The 24,349-nt window shown below is 50.2% G+C and overlaps 1 protein-coding gene across 4 annotated transcripts in view; it reads right to left on the bottom strand.

Moving 5' to 3' along the window:
* The window catches only part of EHBP1L1 (EH domain binding protein 1 like 1), a 51,283-nt gene that overhangs the window by 9,551 nt on the left and 17,383 nt on the right, over positions 1 to 24,349 (bottom strand). For 2 of the 4 annotated variants that reach the window (XM_028709278.2, XM_028709281.2), the window contains exons 6-13: positions 17,289 to 17,443; positions 15,387 to 15,422; positions 13,964 to 14,056; positions 11,292 to 11,631; positions 6,017 to 7,769; positions 4,432 to 4,601; positions 3,525 to 3,573; positions 1,690 to 2,955 (exon numbers count right to left, since the gene is read on the bottom strand). In XM_028709278.2, the coding sequence (XP_028565111.2) occupies positions 1,690 to 2,955; positions 3,525 to 3,573; positions 4,432 to 4,601; positions 6,017 to 7,769; positions 11,292 to 11,631; positions 13,964 to 14,056; positions 15,387 to 15,422; positions 17,289 to 17,443 (3,862 nt within the window). The remainder of the gene's footprint in view (positions 1 to 1,689; positions 2,956 to 3,524; positions 3,574 to 4,431; positions 4,602 to 6,016; positions 7,770 to 11,291; positions 11,632 to 13,963; positions 14,057 to 15,386; positions 15,423 to 17,288; positions 17,444 to 24,349) is intronic. The other 2 variants (XM_028709280.2, XM_028709283.2) reach the window with 2 other exon arrangements.

Below are 24,349 nucleotides of genomic sequence, written 5' to 3' on the forward strand. Positions count from 1 at the left end.
GATCTATGGTCTTTATGCTTTCACCATGCGATGGCACATTCATAAAAGAACATGGAAACATGGAGATGGCTGGCAAGCGAGCAAGCCTTGAGCAGAAACCAGCCAGTAAGGGGTGTTGCCAGCTGCCCTGATCAGCTGCAAATGCAGAGAGGTGATGAAGGCATTAAAGGAGAGAGGTCAGACTTTATCCGTCTGGCGTGATATTGTCTGCTCTGACGGGAAGCCGCTCTCCTGGGTGTCTGCCAGAGGTGAGTATATTTCCCATTACCTCCTTCCTGATCTTTTGAACTGGAGATGAAAACATGACCTACAGCCCATTACTAGCAGACTATTCTACAGCAGGTGCATCCAGCCTAGCTGCCTGCACTAAAATTAGCAAACCAAGCATAGAAGCAGCGCACATAAAAGGCACGTACTTGGGAAGCAGAAGATCAGGGCTGGCTCCAGGTTTCCATCAAGATGGCCTCTGCATGGCTCCCCCCACCCCACTTCCTTTTGGGCCAAAAGGCTCTGAGAATCGACAGTCTTCCCTCTGCAGGGGTGTAGGCCTTGGCAGCTGCATCATGATACCAACCCCAGTGCCAGCCCTGCGCAAGACATACCTAAAACGGATTCTGGCCACACTCGCACCATAAATTTAAAGCACTGCACAGCCACTTTAAACAGTCATGGCTTCCACACAAAGAATTCTGGGAGCTGTAGTTTGTTAAGGGTGCTGAGAGTCATTAGGAAAACTCCCAATTCCCCTCACACAGCTACAGTTCCCCAATTCACTTTGCCATCTAAAATGGCTGGATATCATGCACAAACACGCATACCCCAAGTACGGAGAAATAAGTTTTTATTTTATAAATTAATAAAATGATTAGTAGTTCACCAGGACAACTCAAAAGTGAGAGGCACACAAAATGTTAAGCTTTCAATGCAAACGCTGTTATGAGTTCATCTGTGGACAGAGCAAAAACCACACAGAGCAACCCATTCGCCAATGAGAAACAGAACAGAAAATCAGGTTAGGGCAGAGACAGGGAGGCCTGCAGCTCTTCCAGATGTTGCCTAACTGCAACTCCCATCAGCCCCAGTCAGCACAGCCAATGGCCAATGATGACACAAGTTGCTGTCTAAGAACATTTGGAGGGCCACAAGGTCCCTAATACCAGGGTTAGAAGGAATCAAAGGCTGTGCAGCTAAACTTCCAAGACACGGGACAGCACCACACCAACAATGCACCCAGTTTGATTCACGAAATCCAAGCAGTGTTTCAAGAGGGCAGCAGCTGTTACAAAAGGCAGCCGAAAAGGCCCAGTTCTCGAAACCTGTCCATCAAACCCAACCACCAAATTTCAAAAGCAGGAGACCAGTGCCAGAGCTCAATGGTACCTGGAAGCCAAATGGGCAGCTTTGGCTGTGCTGATGGAAATGAAACTCTGCATGTGCCCAGCAGCACTCTCTCCACAGCAGCATGTTTTTCAAAGCCAAAAGCTTGGATCTGAAGCAGTTGCAGGTCCAAAGCTAGGCCTAGGTTAGACCCTCCTAGATCAAGCATCCCATGCTATAAAAGCTCTTAGTTCAGCAGGGCAAGGGGTTAGCAAAACCAGAAGCACAACGATAAAAAAGCGGCCATGCAACATTAACCCGGCAACACGCCCAAGCAAGCTTGTCCAGTGTCTCCTTGGGAGCTCCACTCACCATGGCCAGCCGCCTGGCAGGGTCCTCAACCGGGCTCCCCGGCTCCCCTTCGTCCATCGACAGGGACTCGCTTTTGAGCCGTGAGCGCCGCTTCTTCACCAGGTCAGCATCCCGCACATGGGCGAAGGTGGACTTGGCAGCGTGGGAGCGTGGGGGGGCTACCGGGCCTTGGCTCCCTGTGGACAGTGCACGCTGTAAGGGGCGTTCGATGCTGCCCCGCGACGCAATCCGCTTCAGCCGCGGAGGGGGAACCAGCTTCTCCCCGTTGCTGGTGGGCAGCTTCCCCTCGGGCCTTGCGGCTTCTGTCCCAGAAGCCTCTGCTTCCGCACCCTGAGCGAGAGTAGCCCCATTGGCCAGCAGCTTCCCATCGGGCTTTGAGGCAGCAGTCTGAGCGTTGCTCAGGGCAGAGACCTCTTCCTGCCATTCAGGGTTTTGACTGGCCTCAGTGCCATTAGCCACAGTTTGTGCACCAGGCTTCGGGGCTTCAGTCCTAGAATCCACTTGGGCCTGAAAACTGGCCCCACGTTCCGTGGCTGAATCAGCTGCAGTGCCATTAACAAGTGTGTTCCCATCAGATTGGGAGGCCTCCGCCTTAGTGGGAAGAGACTGTGTGTCTGCGGTACTCTCAGCCACAGCCTTCTCATCAGAATTCACACCCTCAGCTTTACAGTCCACAGTTCTGAGGGGCTCCGGTGTGGCTTCGTCGGCTGGCTTGACAGCTGCACCATTGACAATTCCCTTCTTGTTAGCTTCCGCCATGTTCACTGCCTCATGGGCCCGATCTAGTTCCACAGGCTGTAGTGGCTCAGCACTGTTGGCTTCTGCCACCTTGTCCTCTGTCACAGCTGCCTTCCCAGAATCCTTTGCAGCATCTGCCTTCTCCTCGCTCTGAGAATGCTCAGGGGCAGCATCCTCCAACTTTGGCTTCTGGCCTTCCTCTGGCATGGTGCTGGACGCCTTTGCCACCCCAGAGTCCTCTGGGCCCAACCTGGGCTCTGTCTGGGAGGCGGCAACGTGGAGGTGCTGGGAGTAGAAGTCGGCAGGATCAATGGAGCCAGACGAGTCTGTGTCGAATTTGCCCACCTTGTAGGTGGTCTGGTTGCTGTTGGCGGCAAACTGCACCACGTTCAGCTCTTGCCCGGTGAAAAAAGCCCGGATTTGGCATAGGTATGTCATGACGATTAGCCGGTCGGGCACAGCCAGGAAAACCATGTCGGCAGGGTCCATCACCCGGGAGATCCCCAGTGAGGCAAAGCCATCAAAGGCCTGATTACGGAAGGAGAGAAAGAGAGAGGAACTCAAAGAGCCTGTTAAAGCCTTTTCCCAACCAAAGGGCTTTTTCCACAGCAGGGTTTTATTTGTTAACATCATGCTCTCCTCCTCCTCCCCTACTGCATTTTTCAAGGGCTAAAAAACCTTTTCTGATATATATATGAGAGTAAGTGACTGGCCCAAGGTCACTAGTGAGCTTCAGGGCTGAGTGGGGATTTTAACCCAACCTGCCAATACTCTAACCACTACACCAACTTGATACTATTACTCGTTTTACATGTAGGAGGGCTGACAGAAACAGAGGCCTCCTACACCTGTTTTGTCCACTCTGGGCCACCCCAGAGTTTTCTGAATTATTTATCCCCAGAACAACCCTGTGAGGTCGTCTAGGCTGAGTAACTTTGACTTAAGGCCACCCAGAAACTCAATAGCTCAGCTAAGGATGCAAACCTCTCCCCGACAAGGCCTTGGGACCTCCCTATGTTAAAGGTGTCCCTCTAAAGCATGTCCACGCAACAGCCCAATTTCTTCTGGCTCAAGGAAAGCTGGAGCTACAGACTCACCAGTTTATTGTTCTCTTTGATATCAAGCGGGTCCAGGGCTTCGTAATTGCTGAAGGTGGGAAGGGGGGAGAAGCATAAAGTCTGTGAGCAGGCTTTGACCTGGATCACCTGGGACCCCAAAACTTTCTATCACCAACACCACCACTGTCTGTACTTGGCCCTACTGCCACAATGACCCCCAACCTTTTCTCATTACCTCTGCTTAAAACAGTCTATCCCTGGGTGCCTTGATCTCTTTTCTATCCCTATGCTTCTGGATGTTTCATTGCTCAGGCCAGTAGACACCCTCCTCCCCACCCCATTCACAGGGGGCTCTCCTCCCTCCAACAAAGCCTTCTGCACCACTGGAGCAACCCCTACCCATTGGTCGGTTGGCTTTGAGGGGTTCATTCATGGTGCCCTGCAAGCCTAGCTTTGCAAGGCTAGACAACCCTTCTACAGTTCTATGATTCTAAGGCAGATTCCCAAGTTCTTCACATTTCCTGCAGCATCTCTGCAAAGGCAGATTTGTTGAGGTTTCTGGAACATGCAAATGCACATAAATTCAACGGGGAAGGTCCATAGTTCAGGGGCTTTCAGTGGAGGAGGTCCCAGGTTCCATCCCTGGCATCTCTAAGTAGGGTTGGGAGAGATTCCTGCTACAGGGAGTCTACGCGTTACAGAACTAGCTGGACCAATGACGTGACTTGATAGAAGGCAGGCTGCTTCCACCACACTGATCTTCTAGAAGAGATAATGAATCCAGACAACATTCTTTAACTAGGTTAACTGTAAGAGCCACAGGCAGGACACTAGTCCTTTGGGACTGCCATCAGGACAGCTCCCTTACGTGTCAGTTCTCTGCCACAGTGAAACAGCCATGGGCTCCCATCAGAACAGGAGCTCTGCATGCAAGACAACAACTCACATCTTCTCTGGGTGGAAGTGATGGAGGATGGCACAGAACGCCAGCCCATTGCGCCAAGACGTGGTGAAGTTGGTGATGCGGACGCCCCGGGAGCCTGCCGTCACTTCCTGACACCACTCCAGCAAGGACTGGCTGGAACTCACAAGCGATGGGCTGGTGGGGGAGTCAACCTAAAAAGGGTGGGGGAGGGGAGGGGAGAAGCTGGTCATGGGTCTGGGTGAAGGGACACGGATAGCTCCCTCCCTGCCCCCACAATTGTGGCAAAACATTCTAGGTCACGGGTGGGGTGTTGCTGGGCCACAACTCCCACTGTTCTTGGCTATCAGCCACATTGGCCGAGGCTGGTGGGAGCAACAATGCCTGGGGAAAGTAGCAGTGAAGATGGCGCTTGCATGCCATCCAGCCACTGCTAATTAAGGTCTGCTCAAGATGCTGAGCTCATTGTCCCAGCGTTAGCTTCTGCTGGGTGGACAGCAACACAGCCATTCAGCCATTGATTCATTCATTTTCTCTCTCTCTCTCTCTCTCTCTCACACACACACACGAGTCATGGAACTCCCTTTCAAATAACACTCAGGTGCTCCCCACATTGAAGCACCAGGTAAAGGACCTTTCCATTTGCCCTGGCCTTTGGGATGCATCGAGCATTTAAAAGAATGAATTCTATTGCTTTTCTGCCTACTATTGTTACTCTTTCCTGCACACCTATCCGTTTACGACATGGCATTGACAATATTTTACTGTTGTGTACTGCTGTGCATGGGATATGGTATTGTTGGCCAATCTGCTCTACTGAGCTTGTTGGAACCAACACACAGACACAAAGACAGAAACACACACACACACACACACACACACACACACACACACACACGTATATACATGCAGGACGGCTGTAGCTTTCTGCTTTGCATGCAGAAGGTCCCTGTTTCAATCCCCGGCATATCTAGATAGGGCTGGGAGAAATCCCTGCTTGCCTGAAATCTTGGGAGAGCCGCTGCCAGCCAGTCATTGCAGACAATACTGAACTTGATGGGCCAAGGGTCTGACTTGGTATAAGGCAGCTATAGGACGGGATGCAAGCAACAAACCAGCAAATATCCCTGAACGTGCCCACAGTGACCATGGGGCAAGCTGCTTCACCTGTCCCTCTGCAGCATGCTATGATAGCTGGGAGCCCCAGCTGGGTCTCTGTAGGTCTTCTGCTCTACACTGTATCCCTGCACCCCCTCCCCACAGGAGGAAAGGAAGAGCCATCATGAGCTCTGCCTCTTCTGTCACAGCAGGAGCCTTCCTGCTCCAAATCCCACACCCAGTTTAACTGGTAAGGTTCAACACTCACTGCTCCAGAATCGAACCCATTTAAAAGGAATGAGGTTCTGGGATCCCATAGTTTCAAGTTATCTTACAACAAGGCTCCAACCACCATGCTCTGACCTCGGCTCTCCTACCACCACTTCCTTATATACAAAGCAGGAGTGTTCCGCAACAAAACCAGAGTTAGCTGCACATTGAGAAAGCAGGGGAGAGAATTGGCCATGGGTTGTCGACAGTAAGGAGGATGGCATGGCGCGGCCTTCTGTACCTGGGATTTGCCTTGAGCTCCAAGGTCTGTTGCTGTGCCACGGGGTGGGGGGACTGGTGCCAGAGTTTCCTGGCTGGACAGGGCACTCCTCTCCTTGAGGGAGCTGGGAGCTGGGAGAGGTAAGGCAGGGCCCTGAGGTGATGGAGGACTTGGGGGGTGAGGAGCTTCAGTCGAGACTACCGCTTGCTCTTTGTTCCTTAGTGGCAAATTATCTGTCTCTGTGCTGGATGCTTTTTCTGCCTTGACCTCTCCGCTGTCTGACGGACTGCAGCTCTTCAGCCATTCTTGGCCCATCCCTGCCGCTTTTAAGCTGGGGGCACTGCTCTCTGGAAATTCCAGGTCTGACGCCTCATTCCTCCTGTCCCCATCTGGTTTGTGCGACTCCGCTGCTGCTGCCGTCTCCAGAACACCTTCCGGCCCTTCCTCTCTGATGTGTTCTTCTTTGCACTGCTCTTCTCCATCCTCAGAAGCCATACCTTCCACTTGAGCAGCTTCCTCTTCAGCCACCTCCTCCTGAAAGGTCCCTCCAGAAGCTCTTCTCCCCTCAGGATTCCTCCCATCACCTGCCTCTCCTTCCTCTGGTCCTGAAAACGCCGAGCCTTCTGGCAGGCTTTGGAGACTGCTCTCAGCAGCTGCCATTTTGTCACCCACATCCCTACTCCTCTCGGGACTGGGTGGGGAAGTGAGGACCGGGATGGGCATCTCTGCCATGCTCACCTCTGCCACCTCTTCCCTGCCCTCCCCTGCAGGAGACAGTGGCGAGCCTGGCAAGGTTTGAAGGCCGCTGCCACCCACCCCAGCCAAATCTTCCTCTGGCACAAATTCCACCTGCTGCAGGGGCGCTTCTGGGGAAAGGCTTATTGGTGGGCTGGGGCCTTCAAGCCCCTCAGACACTTGGGAACAGCCCATCTCTGTTTTGTCCCCTATCCAACTTTCCTCCTGTTTAGGAGCCTCCTCGACAGAAACAGCTTCACATGCCTCCTGGCTGGTTTCAGCCTCAATCTGCTCCCTCTCCAGTTCCAAAGGGGGCATCTTTTCCACTGCACAGCCCAGCTCGCCATCAGAAAGCCCTCCTTTGAAAGCAACCCCCTCCACCTCCCCACTCCTTGCTGGGCCAAACGGGGGTACCTCAGGCAGGTTGCCATCTCCAGGAGTCCATGTCCCCCCTCCCCATCGCTCCATCTTCACCACTGCGCTACCCCCACCAGGCGAGACAGGAGCAACTGCTAACAGGGATGGCTCTCCTGCTGCGCTAGTCGCTGCTTCTCCAAAAAAAGCAGCCATGGGGGAAGGCCCCATGAGGGGAGACAAGGCCATGAAGGCCGCATCCGAAGACGACCCCATGGACTCTGCATCGTCGGTGACTAGGAGGGGCCTGTGTTCAGCGAGGGCTGAGTCTTCTGCAAAATACATCACCACAGAACCATGGGTGGGAGAGGAGGGTCTTTCTGTCAGGCTCCTGCGGCCTAGTCTTTCCCTAGGCGGGCTATCTGGGGCACAGGGCACGCTGAGGGGGTTGGAGCTGTCCTCCACCAAAGGTGTGGCCACCTCTGCCGAGGGGCTTGGAGACTCTGGGGACAGCGGCATCTTCTCCAGCCTGTGTTTCCGCACAGGGGGGGCCTCAGGCGCCAACGGAGGCGAGAGAGGGGAATCTGTGGGCCCTGGGCCTGGAGGTCCCCTGAGGGGGCTCTTCTTCCTCCTCTGTGGCACAGGAAGAGGGTTCTGCTCTCTGGGTTTCCAGATATCGCCAGGCCTGGAAGCAAGCAAGAAAGGCAAGTCCTGAGAAATCGGCCCCAAAAGGACAACACATCTTTCTTCAGCCAACGAAAAGTTCAAACCCCTTCCTGGGCGAGAGTTGGGATGGAGCCACCACTGTCTCCCAGCCTCAACCTTTTCTGTTTTCCTATCAGCATTCTCCCTTGGGATCCTAACTCTCCATCTCTGCTCTGAGACCCACTTCACTGCCTGCATGTGCATGCAGGCATGCAAAAAACAACAACCATTCCTCCCCCAACACTGCTGCCTTCTAGACTGACCCTGGGCAACAGCAGCCCTGTTTGTTTTTTGCAGGTTAGCAGAAGCAAGCATTGGGAAATGGTACAGGACGGTGCAAAAGTCCAGAGAGAAATGGAAAAGACAGGCATGGTGGGGAAACAGGAGAGACAAGGGCAGAGAATGCAAGTCAGAAAAAGGACCTCAGAGACATGGATAGGGAACCTGCAGCCCTCCTGTTTTTGCACTACGGCTCCCATCAGCCCCTGGCTACCCCTGTTCTTTGTGGATGGAATTATTCATCCCAAGGACCCTCCAGATGTTGCTGGACTCCAGCTCCCATCAGCCCCAGACCACACAGTCAAAGGTAAGGAAAGATGGGAGTTGGGAGGCCAGCAATGTCTGGAGGGCCAAAAATCCCCCATTCTGAATTCAGAGCATTCCTATGGTGTACAACGGATGCATCTAAGCACTGTAAGCCACACTCAAACGACTATATCGGATGCCCTTTAAAATGTGTTGTGAGAGTTTTTGTTCTTATTTTTAATATGTGTTTTGTGTGTTTTTTTATATTGCAAGTTTATGCTGTGAACCGCCCTGAGATCTACGGATGAAGGGTGGTACACACATTTTAATAAGAATAAGAGTAAGAAAACTAAGAACTTCAGGTTCTTTTACAGATGACCCCTGCCCAAAGCTAGCTCTAGATCACCCCTGCCAGTGTTTGAAATATGGAGGGAGATAAAGGGAACTTGCTCCTCACCGCCTAGATTAGTGACTGTTCTTAAAAACTAAGAAGGGAGGGGTACGATGTGACTGAGTTGGGACTTGTGGGTGTCATTATGGGACCCTATAGCTCCTCCTCCAACTATAATTTGAGCACTGATCCATGCAAGGGATTATGCTGCCCATCCTAAACACTTTCTACATATTTATTTCAAAGCGCCCAGAGGACGTTACGTTATGAAGCAGCAAAAAAATGCTGCAATTAAAATAGCTAACGTATGGAATAGTTTAAACTTATGGAACTCACTGCAACAAGATGCAGTGACGGTCACCCATACAGGCATATTTAAAGTGGGATTAGACAAGTTTGAGGAGGGTAAAGCTATCGATGGCTACTAGCCACGGTGACAACATATGCCCTCCAGCATCAGAAGTGGCATTCCTCTTTAAGGAGCAGCATTGGAGAGGGGTCCCTGCACTTACAACCTTCTCCCACTGGACTTCCCACTGGGACATCCGACCAGATGCTGGACACTAGGTAGCCCTTTAGTCTGACCAAGTAGCCAGGCTCTTCTTACGAGAAGAAAAGGAGAAACCCGTGCAAAATCTGCTACCACAAAGTGAATCAGAGCAACTGACTGCCCTCTTGCACAACAACCCAGAACCCTTCGCAACAAAAGGGGTTTGGTTTTGTTGCTGTTGTTTTAAAGTTCCCTACAGAGGCAAAGCAGGAGACCAGTGGAAACCAGAGCGCAACACCAACTTTCCCTGCTTGTGATTCCCAGCAAGTGGCGTGTTAGAGGCATCCTGCCTCTGATCCTGGAGGCCACAGACAGCCTCACTCTCCATAAATTTATCTAATCCAGGATTTCCCAAACTTGGGTCTCCAGCTGGTTTGGGACTACAACTCCCATCATCCCCAGCAAGCAGGACCAGTGGCCAGGGATGATGGGAATTGTAGTCCAAAAAACAAACAAACCCAAAACACAACTGTTGGAAACCATGATCTAATCTAACCAGATCACCACTATGGGAAGCCTGAAAGCAGGACCTGAGCTTGAGACTCCCAACAACTGGTATATGGATGCTTTGAAATTGCCTCCTCCCACACACACCTAAGCAAAGCCATGTAGTCGAGACTCATTTTAAAGAACAGTGCTAAGGAGGAGGGAATATGTTTTTTGCAATGGGGCAGTGCAGTGTCCTCCTTCCTTCTCAGCCCCACACTCGTCCTTCTAAACAGCCAAATTCCCCTCTCCCCAACCCCTCCCTGCCCTGAGAGGCCTCTCACTTCCCGTTCCTCCTGAGAGCAAACTTCTCTTTTCTTCCTGCGAGTGGAACAATCTTACTTCTTCCTAGCCTTGGGGGTGGGGTAGCAGGGACAAGCAGCTATATCTGGCAAGCACCTTCGCACCCAAAGAAAGGAGAAGCAAAACTCGCAGCTGTCCGTCTCACTTTGCTCCTTTGCTACCATATGCATTTCAGGCCCGCCCAAAATAAATAGAGGCGCCTTCCTCAGCGCATCAGGCAGACAACAAAGCACGAGGGATTCTGCACTTCCTGCGTCCAACGAGAGCGTGAAAGAAAGGAAGGAAGGAAGGAAGGGGGGCCCATCTGCATGATTCATTTTAAATGCTATGATAATGCTTTAAGTAACCATGGCTTCCCCCCAAAATAATAAGAATCCAGGGAACTATAGTTTGTTTGGGGTGTTGAGAGTTGTCAGGGGGCCCCTCGCAGGGCTAGAAGCCTCAGAGAAGAGCGATTCTGAAAACTCTAGCTCTGTGAGGGGAGGAGGAGGGCTCCTAACAGCTCTCAGCAGCACCCTTAACAAACTACACTTCCCAGGATCCTTTGGGGGAAGCCATGATGGTTAAAGTGATATAAGAGTACAGTGGTACCTCGGGTTATATACACTTCAGGTTACAGACTCTGCTAACCCAGAAATAGTGCCTCAGGTTAAGAACTTTGCTTCAGGATAAGAACAGAAATCGCGCTCCGGCGGCCCGGCAGCAGCAGGAGGCCCCATAGACTAAAGTGGTGCTTCAGGTTAAGAACAGTTTCAGGTTAAGAAAGGACCTCCGGAACAAATTAAGTACTTAACCCGAGGTACCACTATACTTTGAATGTTATGGTGTGGATGTGGAGGGAGAGACAGCATGAAAGCAAGAGCAAAGAACAGAGCCCAGGGACAAAACAGATGTGGATCTCAAATAAAATTCATCCCCCCCCCCCTTTTAACAATAGAAGTTGTAGCAGAAAGGAGAGGATTGGGACCGTTTTGAACACACGGAAGGGGGATTTAAGCCCATCCTCTGTTCCACAGTCCCATTTTTCTTTTTCTAAAAAGCCCCAACCCCACCAAATTTGCACCCAAAAGGAAGCTTCTATCAGTGACGATTATTAAGACAGAGAGAAAAACAAGCAGCCACGAGAAATGCACGCAATGTCGCATCTTGTCCCTTTGCTCAAACCCAAACAGATGCTCCTTCTTTCCAATTCTGCGACAGGACCCAGATGTCCAACTTCCCCCGTCTCCCGATAAAGCAGCACTCACCTAACTTCTGTGCCGTTCAATGGCGCCAGCTGTCCCCGGAGCAGTTCGGGTCCTTTCTCTTCCTTCTCTTCTTCAGCCCCTGCCTGTGCCAACTCTGAGAAAGTCCCCGCAGCTTGGTTCCGGGTGTCCGGGCCTCCTGAGGGGCCAGTCGCTCCTCCTGGCAACACACCACTTGCCCCTCCGTGCCCCACACTCCCAGCGCACTCTGCACCACTTACTGCAAAGGGTGCCACCCCAGAGATGGTAGGGGCTGGCTCTGCCGAAGGTGGAAGGCTGTCCATGGGGGCAATGGTGCCACTGGGAACAGCACCAAATGGTCTCTTGGGAACCTCAGCAACAGCTATGGGGCAAGAGAGAAGAGCTCAGGTGTTGGGAGGGATGGGCAAATCAGTCAAAATCCATTTCTTTGAGTTTCTTTTTTAAAAATTAATTTTTTTATTCAAAAAGTTCAAATAAATAACACAAATACACATAACAACAAACAACACAAATATACATATTATACATATATACATACAACACAAATATATATATACAACACAAATATATATATACAACACAAATATACATATTATACATATAGTCCCTACAAACTCAAAAAAGGCACCCTACCCACCCCCATGACCTCCCTCCACCATGGCTAAATTTTTATTTGATTATTTCACTGCATTTCTAAGAATCTTCATCTCTTACAACCCTTCCTGCTTTCATTTTCATCTTTGCTTTACCTACTTATTCATATTCTCACATCCACTTTACATATTTAATCTATGCATATTAACATATTCTTTTTAGAGCAGTACTTTCCCATATATTCTTCAAAGCAATTCCATTCTAATTTTAAATTTTGATTTGTTTGGGACCTTATGACTGCTGTTAGTTTTGCTAACTCTATATGTTCACTTAGCTTATAAATCCATTTCTTTCAGTTTCTCATTTACCCCATCTGAAGTTCTGTTTCCACATCAGTTTGCATTAAAAAAACAAAAGAACAATGAAAACTCATTGGCATTTTGTGCAAAATTTCTCCTAATAGACACAGTCTTGTGTGCAGTTTTGCCTAACACGTTGCACATTTTTCGCAAAGCAGCCTTCCCTGATATAATGCTTTCTTCTGTGTTACTTTTGCCTGAAAAAACGTAAAATAAGTTGGAGTTCTTGTTATTAAGTTGGAGTTCTTGTTTTTCTTGGTATATTTTTGCCTGAAAGCCTTGAGAGCTGCTGCCTGCCAGTGTGGACAACACAGCACTAGATGGACAAATGGTCTAATTCCATATAAGGTAGCTTGCTATGTTCTTACGTTCTTTTTAAATTGGAGATGCTGGGAATTCAAACTGGGACCTTCTGCATCCCATTGGGGCTTCCTCCCTAGATCCTTAAGAGAGCCACACCGTGAGACAATGTGGAGCTAGATGGTCTAAGCTAGGAGTGCCTTTTCCCAGCTGGATCCTGGCTTCCCTAACGGTCCACTTCGCCAATCACTTGATACCACCTACAACATCAGGTAGCCCGTTTTTCCTCCGCAGTCCAGCTTAAGTTCAAAGGAAAATCCTAGCAGGGCTTGCAGTCACAGCTGATCAGTGCTGACTGATTGACTGTGCTACAGAGTGCCCAGGAGGTCACTCTACAATGCAGCCGACCTCAGCAGGCTTGAAGTTCATGCCTATCATCTGACTGGTAGTGACAGCAAGCCTCCCTTGCTAAAAAAACAACTGGGAGCACGCTTTCAGGATGCCAATTGCTTGTTGGCAACTGCAACCCATGGGACAACTTCTTAGGTGTGGTAGAAGCAGGTGTAGTTTTTGCAAGGTAACACTGCAAGCTAAATGGGGACCTGTGCTGGACCTAGTAAGGCCTGCAAGACCTGGCAAAAAACCGCTTCAGATATTTATCCTTTTTAATCCTCTCTACCACAAATGAAAGGGACGCGGGTGGCGCTGTGGGTAAAAGCCTCAGCGCCTAGGGCTTGCCGATCGAAAGGTCGGCGGTTCGAATCCCCGCGGCGGGGTGCGCTCCCGTTGCTCGGTCCCAGCGCCTGCCAACCTAGCAGTTCGAAAGCACCCCCGGGTGCAAGTAGATGAATAGGGACCGCTTACCAGCGGGAAGGTAAACGGCGTTTCCGTGTGCTGCGCTGGCTCACCAGATGCAGCTTTGTCACGCTGGCCACGTGACCCGGAAGTGTCTCCGGACAGCGCTGGCCCCCGGCCTCTTGAGTGAGATGGGCGCACAACCCTAGAGTCTGCCAAGACTGGCCCGTACGGGCAGGGGTACCTTTACCTTTACCTTACCACAAATGAAACCCCCTTCTTCCCTTACATCTGCTTCTCACCCATGCCAGTAACGCACCCCTTCAGACATCAGTCAAAGCATCACATCAACACTCCTATCAATTTAACAGTCATGGCTTCCCCTGCAAAGAATTCTGGGAGTTGCAATCCGCCAAGGGTGCCTGAACATGTGGCTCTATGAGGAATCCCGTAACAATACTCGGCAAACTACTGTTTCCAGGATTCTTTGGAGGAAGCCTTGGCTGCTGGCTGCTAAAAGTGGTGCAACAGCACTTTCAACGTATGATGTGGATGTGGCCGACTTCTCCCCTCTGCCCAGCCCACACCCCTGCAGAACAAGGGATGCAGCAACCTTTGGTAGGCAGACTCCATCCTCCTGCTTACCTTCCTTCCTGGAAGGGGCAGCTGTTGCCAATGTGCTCTGAGCAGACGGGTCCTCCTCTTCCTCGGCCAGAGTGTTCAGATCCCGTGAAGTGTCTGCATTAGGAGGAGGAGGAGGAAAGATAAAGGGGATTAGATACAATTCATGGAGGTTAAGGCTATCCATGGCTACTAGCCACAATGGCAGTTTTCTACCTCTGAATGCCAGTCACTGGGGGTCACATGCTGCTGTTGTGCTCAGCTCCTGCTTTTGGGCTTCCCTTTGAGGCATCTGGTTGGCCACTGGGAGAACAGAGGGCTGGACCAGATGCAACACGCCCCCCCCCCAGCCTTTGGCCTAATCCAGCTTTAGAGCTCTTCACATGTCCTAATCTTAATCTATTGCCTGTTCCGAATGCCAAACACTCCCAGAGCAGCCCCCAAACTCCCTGGTCCCTTTGCAGTCATTTTAGTCCCCCTGCTACATGCAGGAAATGCGGAGCTAAAGAATCCCTCTGGAAACAACAACGACGACAACAACACAAGAACACACTGCTATTCGTGCCTGGAACTCCCTCGCAGAAGGCTGCCTGCTCTCTCTTTCTCCCTCTTGCCTTGTGAAGCCTCAATCCTTTAGAGCCCCTTCCCAACTGAAATGAAACCACAACACAGGCTTGCAAAGGACTGGCCCTTGCAATCCAGCCCACCTCTTCATTTTGTCCCCTTCCTTTCCTACTACTGCCATCATTTGGACGAGGGATCACCAACTATGATCATATTTGGCCTTTGGAGTGACTGCTGTGGTCACCTCCATTCGCTTCTCTCCCCCTTCCCCAGATCTGTCCCCACCCAACCCCCCCCCTCTTTGGCAGAGCGGCAGAGAGAGCACATGCTCACATTTTGCTTTTTCAAGAGATCTGGGTAAAAGCCGGATTCTGTGGAGTTAAGCTGAGCCTTGAAGAGCCCATAGAGCTGAAAGAGGAAGTGGGAAAGAGTGCCACTCTTCCAACTTCCTCCTTTAGCTGTATGTACTTTTCAAAAGGCCTTGCTAATTGGCTCAAGAGACTTTGTGGGCAGCAGGAATGACCTCAAGGGCGCCACTGCACCCACAGGAACCATGTGGGCAACCCCTGATTTAGATTGCAATCTCTCTCTCTCATGCACACAAAATAGAACACCACCTCTTATGCTAAAATACATCCGCTGGCCTTGCTCTAAAAGGGCACCAGGTTGGGGAAGCCTGCATTACACAATCACAATCATTAGCTACATGCTAATCAACCCGCAACAGGCAACACCCTCCGAATAAGCAGCCACAATTGTGAGTATGAGTCACAAGTTCCCCAGTATGCATTGGGAGAAAGTCACAGAGGTTGAGTTCCAGCCAGATTATGAAAACGATGGTTCAATGGTGCTAAGCAAACCTTGGGCGTCTGCCTACGCCTACCTGCAAAATAGTCCGTCAACACGTTTTGGAGAAATCCTGAATGGGTGAAACAGACAGACAGACAGAGAATAAAGAGAGAGAGAGTGACTTAAAGGCAGAAGCAAATGCGAAATCACTGGTGGAGAAGCACTGTGGGGGAAGGTGAGGAATGATACAGCAGATTCTAGGAAGAGGGCAGGGCATGCATGAGTAATTAAATTTGGAAAAGGGACATTTGAAAAGCACAACAATGCTCCCAGCCAGGCAAGAAAGACACGGTATCTCTTGAGAAGGAAAAGCAAAGAGAGTCCAGAAAGCTAATGGATGTTTGATGGGGTGGGAAATTTTGTGATTGTGCTGTCCAACAGGAGGAAGTGGGACAGTGTACAGGGGATCAGCCTCCTGAAAATTTCATGGAATATAAAAGAACCTGCATTATACCCAGTGATATTATTTTTCTCCATCTAGCCCAGTATGACCTGCTCTGACTGGCAGCGGTTCTTGGGGTCTCAGGCAGAGAAGCATCTTTCTCATCATCCTCTGGATCCTGACCTTCTGAGGGAAGAGGAAGTACAGAGTATACCCAGCACAACCAGCATGGAAACGCAGTGGGATAAGAGAAGATGGATAGTTCACTCCATCCCTCCTCTGCTAGTCAGCTTGGTTTTCACTGTATTTACATGTTTCTCCTCCTCCAGAGAGAGCATGGAAATGCAAGCAGGTAGCTTCTTAGCAGGCTAGTAAAAAATGGCAGCCTTGTAACTTTTATGAGCTTTTTTTACAAGGCTGCACTGAACAACGGTTGCAACCTTCCCTCTCTCCTCCTCTGGCATGGCCACAAGGAACAAATCGGAACTAAGCAACGTTCCCTGTTACATAGGTATGAAGTCAGGGAAACACTGGTTAGTTTAAACTATAGATAATGAAGAAGCCAGAATCATAAACCACAGTTTGATCCTGATGTTTGAACTAGCCATAGACTAACCAGAGTTCCCCCAAGTGCAGATGTAAAGAGGCTTGGATGAGTTTGAAGGAGAAGGAAAATATTCCAATCTCCCGAAGGGGAAGTACATAAGCTCAAGGCTCATAGATGTAACCCTAAACCAGCCATGGGAAACTTGCTGTCCTCCAGAGGTTGTTTGTGACTTCAGATCCCACCAGGCCCAGCCAACAGGGACAATGGTCAGGGCCATCGGCGATAAGCTACTGTTTTAGTACTAGTCTCCCACATTTATTTGTTTATATGATGCCTTTCTACCCGACATCAGGTCTCCAAGGCAGCTGACAGTAGGGAAGCAAGATTAATACAGAGAAAAATATAATGAAAACAGTAAAACCTAAACCAGAAAGTGGGAACCAGCAGCCCCCCACCTCAAGGTTGCTGGATGACAACTCTTTATCATCCCCAACCACCAATCATGCTGGCTGGGGCTGATACGAGCTGGTGTCCAGCAACATCTGGCCACAGGTTCCCCACCCTTGGGTTTAGAGTTTGGCCACCTTTTTGCTTAGGTTTGTTTTCATTAATTTCTCTTAAGCAACAGCACTGGCAATTCAAACTACGCTTGATAAGAGCCAAGTAAAAACACATGGCAAGACCTCAATGGTTCAGCAAGTTAATTATTTACAAAGAGTCTTGGAAAACCAAGAGCTGATGGGCCAGGCCAAAGCTCCACAAAAGACCTCAGCTCACCTGCAAGTTAACTAAAGTGAACTTTGACAGAACCCAAGCAACTCGCTTGCTCCAATTCAAGCTCTAGCAAGGAACAATTAGCTCTGGTTCCAGGGACCAGGAGTGGAGACGGAGGGGGTGACTTCGAAGACTGGAGGGAAAATGCTGGCATCCCTCTTTCGTTGATGAAAGAGGTCTGCAGGGCTGGGCCCAAGAAATGTGAGGTTTCTGGAACAGAAGGGTCCCCCCACCTTTAGACGATGCCCCCTGGCTTGCACTATCCTCTTGACGGCTCTTCTTCAGGGCTTCCTCTGACTCCTCTTCGCTGTCAGCGAAGTCCTCCAGGTTGGCAATATCGGAGGGTTTGACACTCATCAGGCTTGCCAGACTTTGCATGTCCTCATCCCTGCAAAGATGAAAGGGTTAAAGGAATGTCACAAGAAGGCAGCTGCTTTTCCGTCATCCACCCTCGCCAGGACATTTTTGGCCAGAAGTGACTCCCCTGCTCCCTGAACAATGGATGCCAATCCAGTTATTGTAGATCTTACTATAGGAAGATAGGAAGCTGTTTATTCATCTAGCCAAGTACTTTCTTCAACCAATTCCAAGTGCTGGTTTTGACCTATAAAGCCTTCAACGGCTCAGGACCGCAATACCTCAAGGATCGCCTCTCCCCATATAAATCGAACCTGGACTCTGCGTTCATCATCTGAGACCCTTCTTCATGTGAGGCTCAGAGGGTGGCAACTCAAGAACTGGCCTTTTCTGCATTTATGGAATGCCCTTCCCAGGGAGGTTCACCTGGCGTCTCATTATATGTATTTTAGGTGCCGGGCGAAAATGCTCCTCTTCAAACAGGCCCTTGGCTGATTAATATTCTACAACCTTTTAAATGTGTTTGTGGGAAGGGGGAGGTGTTGTTTAGTTGGTTTTGTTTTAACTATTTACTTGTGTTTTTTACCTTGCATTTTATTCTGTGGACCACCCTGAGATCTTGTGATGAGGGACAGTATATAAATCTAATACTGTACATAATAATTTATTTTGTGTTTTTATATTGTGGTTTTATGTTGTGAACCGCCCAAATGCAAAATAAGTATGCAAAATAAGTAAATAAATCAATTTTATTCTGTCTAGTGGTGACTCTCCAAAGTTCCTGTCTCGCTAAAGCCATTTCTGACTATAGGGAGGAGAATGGGGTTGCGGTCTAGCCCCTCCTCCCAAGCGCGGGGGCTAACCTTGGCCCCCGCGAGAGTTGGGGGAATCCCTGGGCGTGCTCGGGACCCCCGCCTGCCTATCGGCGGGCCGGGGGGAGGCGTGGCTTAGGGTATTTTAAGCCGGGCACGCCCAGGGTCCGCCCTCTTCACTCCCGACCAGCTGAGAGGTCAGGTCGTCCTTCTCATCGCTGCGACCACGTGGATCAACAGAAAGGGACCTTCTAGCAGGGAAGTGGCTCGTAGCTTTATTCTCGTGCTGTGCGCTCTTCTGCATGTTGCCCTTGACGTCCCTTGCTCCTGTGTCGCCTCTTTATCCCTGCACGATCCCTTCCTCCTGCCTTCTGCCTTCTGCCGCTACCTCCCTTCCTCCCTTCCGTCCGTGAATTCTCCCTTAAAGCTCCTCTGATATGTGTGCGCGCGTTTGATTTGTGTATCGGTTCTCTGTGAGGAGCACCTTGGGTATTGCGAGTGGCAGCCAGCCTTTGCAGGCTTGTTTACTCTTTTAAATACTGCCACGTAAAGCTAGGAAGCAGGGGAACAGATTATAGAGACTGTTTGAAGGTGTGCGTTACAGCACGTGTGTGTCTCCTTTGTTTTGGTATCAGCTAGCCGGCTCAGTGTGTTTCAAGCCACCACGTGCGTTTCTGCTGTCCCTATTATTTGCCGTTCCCCTTGCCCACTATCCAGCTGAGTGAATTGTTTTTGCAGTCCCTTTGATTCAGTGATCCTGCTTCCCCCCCATTCCCCGTCAGCTTAGTATTTTCTTTTATTTTATTTTTTTTGTAGGCATTGTTTTCATTTCCCCCTCCCCTCGCTAGAGGGAGAGTCGCTTTATTTCCTGTTGCTGCTTAGGGCAAAGGGGGTGAAAGAGCGATAGCAAAGGGCTTTGTCCCAAAGCCTTCTCATTTGTAAGGGACAGCGTTCATTCAGGCAAAGTTGCCCTAAATATCACCAGCTCTCAAGCTCTCCCTGCCTATTTAAATTGCATGTGGTTGTGGAGTTTTCATACAAACAGGCTGTTTTGCCCCACGGGGCTTATTTCATTTTAAAATCATTTTAGTCTTAGAAATAGAAATAGTGGGCATTCCCTGCCCCTTCCTTATTCATTTATTTTATTCTGCTCACTTCGTCTGCTGAATCTTATTGCAAATATCTCATTCTGTTGCCATAGAAGCAGTTGCTGCCTGGGGGGCAGAAGCATAGCAGCTAACGATCGGTAGTTAAGAGCTTTTGTCCCTGAGCCTTCTCTTTTGTAAGAGGCAGCTATACTGTAGCTGCACCCCCAGGGTAATTCTTTGTCCCTAGTTAGCTAGATCGATCCGTTATTGTGTCTTTGACTGCCTTTTGTTTGGGGGATTGAGGGGCAAGTTCTTTGCCTTCCTATTGCCAACTTATTGCAGCTGCTCACTTTACTTCTGTAACTGTTTCCCTCAAGATTGGAGAGTCCCCCTGGTGGTGCAGCAATAAAACTGCTAGCACATTTGCAAAGCTAAGCAGGGTCAGACGTGGTCTCAAATTGGATGGGAGACCAGGTGTTAAAAAGTCAAACATCAGATTGCTAGAAAAAGGTGGAATATATTTCATTTCACTGTTTTACTGCAAGTATAATATCTGCACATAGTTATTTCTGTGATTTACATTTATAAGTGGGATTTATAAGTTATAACATTTAGGGTTAATATCTAAAAATATATATATATTTAAAAAAATAAAAAATAATAAAAAATAAAAAATAAAAATAAAAATAAATAAATAAAAAAAAATAAATAATAATAATAATAATTAAAAAAAATAATAATAATAAATAAACAAGTTGAAATTGTTCAGAAGTCGGATTCCTTCTCCCAAACTCCTGCCAGTGTAGAACGTACTGAACTTGACAGACTCCCATCTGCGGGAGGCAGTTAGCTAATAATATCCCTGCAGCCACATACACCCTCGGGTTTTGTGGATAGTATCTGATTTGCTTTCACATTCTAAATTTGCCCAACAGTCATGGATTCCGGAGGAAATCAGCAGTCCACCACTGGCGGCGACCAGCCGGTCCCCTCCACAAGTAATGGGGGCGCGCAGGCTTCAGCCTTACCTTATGATCCTCAATCTTTACAACAGTTTTTCAGGATGTTCGAAACTCTTTATAGGCAATGTAGACCAGGATCCTCGGCGCTGCCCGCTCTAGAGCCTTCGCAGGACGTAATACCTGATACTCCCCCCTCCAACCAGGGGCTGTCAGGGCCCCCGGCTACAGTGACGTCTGGGGCACATTCGGTCCCACCAGCAGCCGGTGCCCAGGCGGCTGCATCGACAGCCGGTGCTCAGCCCGTTGCCGTACCTAGTGACCGACCCGGTACGCGGGCGCAGTCCGCCCGCTCTAGAAAAGCTACACAAGCTACCAGTAAAGCCAAGGCCCCAGCAAAGGGCAAAGGTAAGGGGAAGGCACCCAAAAAAGGGAGCGGCAGTAACACCATCTCTCAAGCTACAGGTTTGCCAAGTGCCTTTCTGGAGCAGCAGGCGCACAGTTCCACCGAGGACAGCGCGGGTTCTGGGTCCGAAGGGGAACTGGGGGAGAATCAGTCATCTCAGCCATCGGTCGACACTACTGCCGGCGTGCCACAAGGGGGTAAGAGGAAGTCCAAAAAGAAGCACACGTCGGCCAAGAAGAAGAGGAGCAGGCATTCAGACACCGAGGAGGAGGAATCAGGTACGTCCTCTTCAGATTCTGATTCTGAAGGGCCAATGGATGGCTATTGGGGTATTGGGGAGTCCAATCATGGGATCCCCCTTTGGGCTCATGAGAGGAGGGCCAATTCCCACCGAAAGGTTTTTAACGGGGTTCTGTATTGGAAGGATGGGACATTGGTAGAGGACGTTAAGGTTGCTACCAATCAGCCCACAGACTTCATTCTGGGAAACCACTTGTCACATAGGAAGAGGAATAAGATCCTCAACGGGGATTACGTGGATATGTTTACCCTACTCCCCCCAACAAAAATAACAGGAAAAGGTGAGAAAAGACGCTCTTATGGTAGAAGGAAGTATAGAACGCCCAGGGCGGAGCGCACATTTGAGAACTGGCTAGACGGGTACCAGGTTTTCATGGGTGTAGTTTGCGCAGCGTATCCCCATCGCGCCATGGATTTAGTGGCTTACCAGGCTCATGTGAGGCGAGCTCGGGCTCTGGCAGGTGAAAACGCCGCACTAACGTACGACGAGAACTTCCGGAGGAATGCCTCTCTGCACCCCACCACTCGATGGGACCTCACAGATCCTAACTACTGGGGCGAGGATGTAAACCCCTACATCGAGAAGAAGAGTCAGGAGGCAGTTAAAGCGGGTAAGATTGAGCCAAAGAGGCGTCGACAATGCTGGGAGTTCAACAGGGGCGTGTGCTCTCGCCCCTTTTGTAAGTATCTACACGAATGCGAGCAATGCTGGGGTAATCACCCCGCTTCCGCGTGCTTCAAAAATAAGCCTCAGCCCTTTCGGGGGGGCAGGGGGTACTTCCTTAACAATCCCAGAGGTGCCCCCGGTGCATCCCGTCAAGGTCCCACCAATCGCCAGTAACACTGATCTAGGTTTGGCATTCTCCCCTATTCGCCTGCAGCCCCTCAAAGCCCTATTGGAACTATACCCAGATAAAACCGCGGGGAAATACCTCTGGGAGGGGTTTTCTACGGGATTTAGGATCCCGGTGGCCACCCCACCCAACTCCAGGGAGGCGGATAACCAAAAATCTGTTAGGGAACGGCCCGACATAGTCAGAAAGAAAATAGAGAAAGAAATCAGGGCAGGCAGGGTTGCGGGTCCTTTTCTTGAACCGCCTTTTCAGGGGCTTCACCTTTCCCCGCTGGGCATTGTGCCAAAGAAGGCCCCGGGGGAATTCCGCATGATTCACAACCTCTCTTACCCGAGAGGGGGTTCTGTTAATGACGCGATTCCTCAGGAGCTTTGTACAGTGAAATACGCCTCCTTCGATCAGGCTGTAAAAATGATCCGTCGATTCGGTCAGGGGGCGTTCCTAGCAAAATGCGACATCGAGTCCGCCTTCCGCCTTCTTCCAGTTCACCCAGATGACTTTAAATGGCTGGGCTTTAAATTTGACGGTGCGTATTTCATTGACAAGGCCATGCCCATGGGCTGCTCCGTTGCTTGTGCAGCCTTTGAATCTTTCAGCACATTCCTGGACTGGGCCCTACGCAACAGGACAGGGTCTTTTGGCGTATCACACTATCTCGACGATTTTATTTTGGCCGCAGACAGTAAATTACGGTGCTCCACTATGCTAAAGGCTTTCACGTCCCTAGCCGGCGAATTAGGGGTACCCCTAGCCGCCAGCAAGACTGAGGGCCCAGCCACATCCCTAGTCTATCTGGGTATCGAGTTGGACACCGTGGCCCAAACTTCCCGCTTACCCGTTGAAAAATTGGTCGCGCTCAAGACAATCATACATCAGCTCTTACCCCTAAAGAAAATAACATTGAGACAGATCCAGTCCCTGCTAGGCCATTTGAATTTCGCGTGCAGGGTTGTTGCCCCAGGGCGACCATTTTGCGGCCGTCTGGCTCGATTGGCAGCGGGCCTCAGGGCTCCGCAACACAGGGTGCGCCTCTCAAAACAGGTAAAAGCGGACCTGGGGGTTTGGTTACAATTCCTAGAAAAGTACAACGGGGTCTCATTATGGCAGGATACCCTGCTACTTAATGCTGACCTACAAGTTCAATCAGATGCAGCAGGGTCCTCAGGTTTCGGTGTTTATTTTCGCGGTCAGTGGTGTGCCAAAAGGTGGCCCGCGGAGTGGCAAGGTCAGCCCATTACCAGGGACCTTACCTTCTTGGAGTTCTTCCCGATTGTCGTAGCCGTGCATTTGTGGGCGGATCAATTTCGTAATCGCAGGGTTTGCTTCAACACCGATAATCAATCAGTAGTAGCGGTCCTTGCCAGGCAATCTGCTCGGTCCACCAGAGTGGGAAACCTATTGCGTGCTTTTGTCCTTCTGTGTTTAGAACAGAATATTTACTTTTCGGCCAAATTCGTGCCTGGCATTAATAATGACATCGCGGACGCTTTATCTCGTTTTCAGATGGAGCGCTTCCGCTCGTTAGCGCCAGAAGCGGACCAATCATCGATGCCTTTCCCGGAGCATCTCTGGAGGATTGGGAGCGAGATATAATGAAGGGAGTATTCGGTGCAGTGGCCCCATCCACAATGAGATCGTATAAGAAGGCTTGGGTCGATTTTTTAAGATTTCGCGCACGCATCCCTGGCTCTAGTAGTCACACCACTCCCTCAACCAGGGAGGTCCTCCGCTACTTGGCACACATGAGGGAGTTAGGCCGGGCTCCTAAGACACTCAATATTCACTCAGCAGGGATCTCGTACTTTTGTAAAACATTTTTCGAGCAGGACCCCTGCGCAGCCTTCATTGTGCGCAAAACTCTGGAGGGATGGCGTAGGCAGCAACCCCCATGTGCGGACAGGAGGCGGCCTGTAACTTATGAAATTCTGTTTAAGATTCACAAAGTTCTTCGTGAAATTTGCTGGTCAAAGCACGAAGCGCGTTTATTCTCAACAGCGTTTTCCATTGCTTTCTTCGGCGCCCTACGCGTAGGCGAGGTAGTATGTGAGGGGGATGCCAGCCAGTCTCAGAGGGGAATTTTGATGAGCGACCTGACCCTTTCTAGAACCGATCTCATAGTGCGGGTGCGGAGCTCAAAGACAGATCAGCAAGGCAAGGGGGCCCTGCTCCGGCTGCCGGCAGCCCACGGGAAGGGCCCTTGTCCGGTTCGGGACACGAGGCGTTTTCTTTACCTAAGGCCTAGCGGCCCTGGTCCGCTGCTAATACATGCGGACGGATCCCGCCTTACTAGACACCAGTTCACTAGGGTTATGCGGGCGGCATTGTCGGCCTGTGGTTTCCCGGCATCAGAATTTGCTGCTCACTCCTTTCGTATTGGCGCAGCCACCACTGCGGTACATATGGGGCTTCCCACGGAGAGGATTAAGGACTTGGGGAGGTGGAAATCTAACGCGTACAAGGCCTATGTGAGAAGCAACCTGTGACTGCGTGTTGCACCCCTGACCTCCGCCCACTTTTC

The sequence above is a fragment of the Podarcis muralis genome, chromosome 16 (assembly GCF_964188315.1).
Source record: "Podarcis muralis chromosome 16, rPodMur119.hap1.1, whole genome shotgun sequence".
In the NCBI taxonomy this organism is placed as follows: Eukaryota; Metazoa; Chordata; class Lepidosauria; order Squamata; family Lacertidae; genus Podarcis; species Podarcis muralis.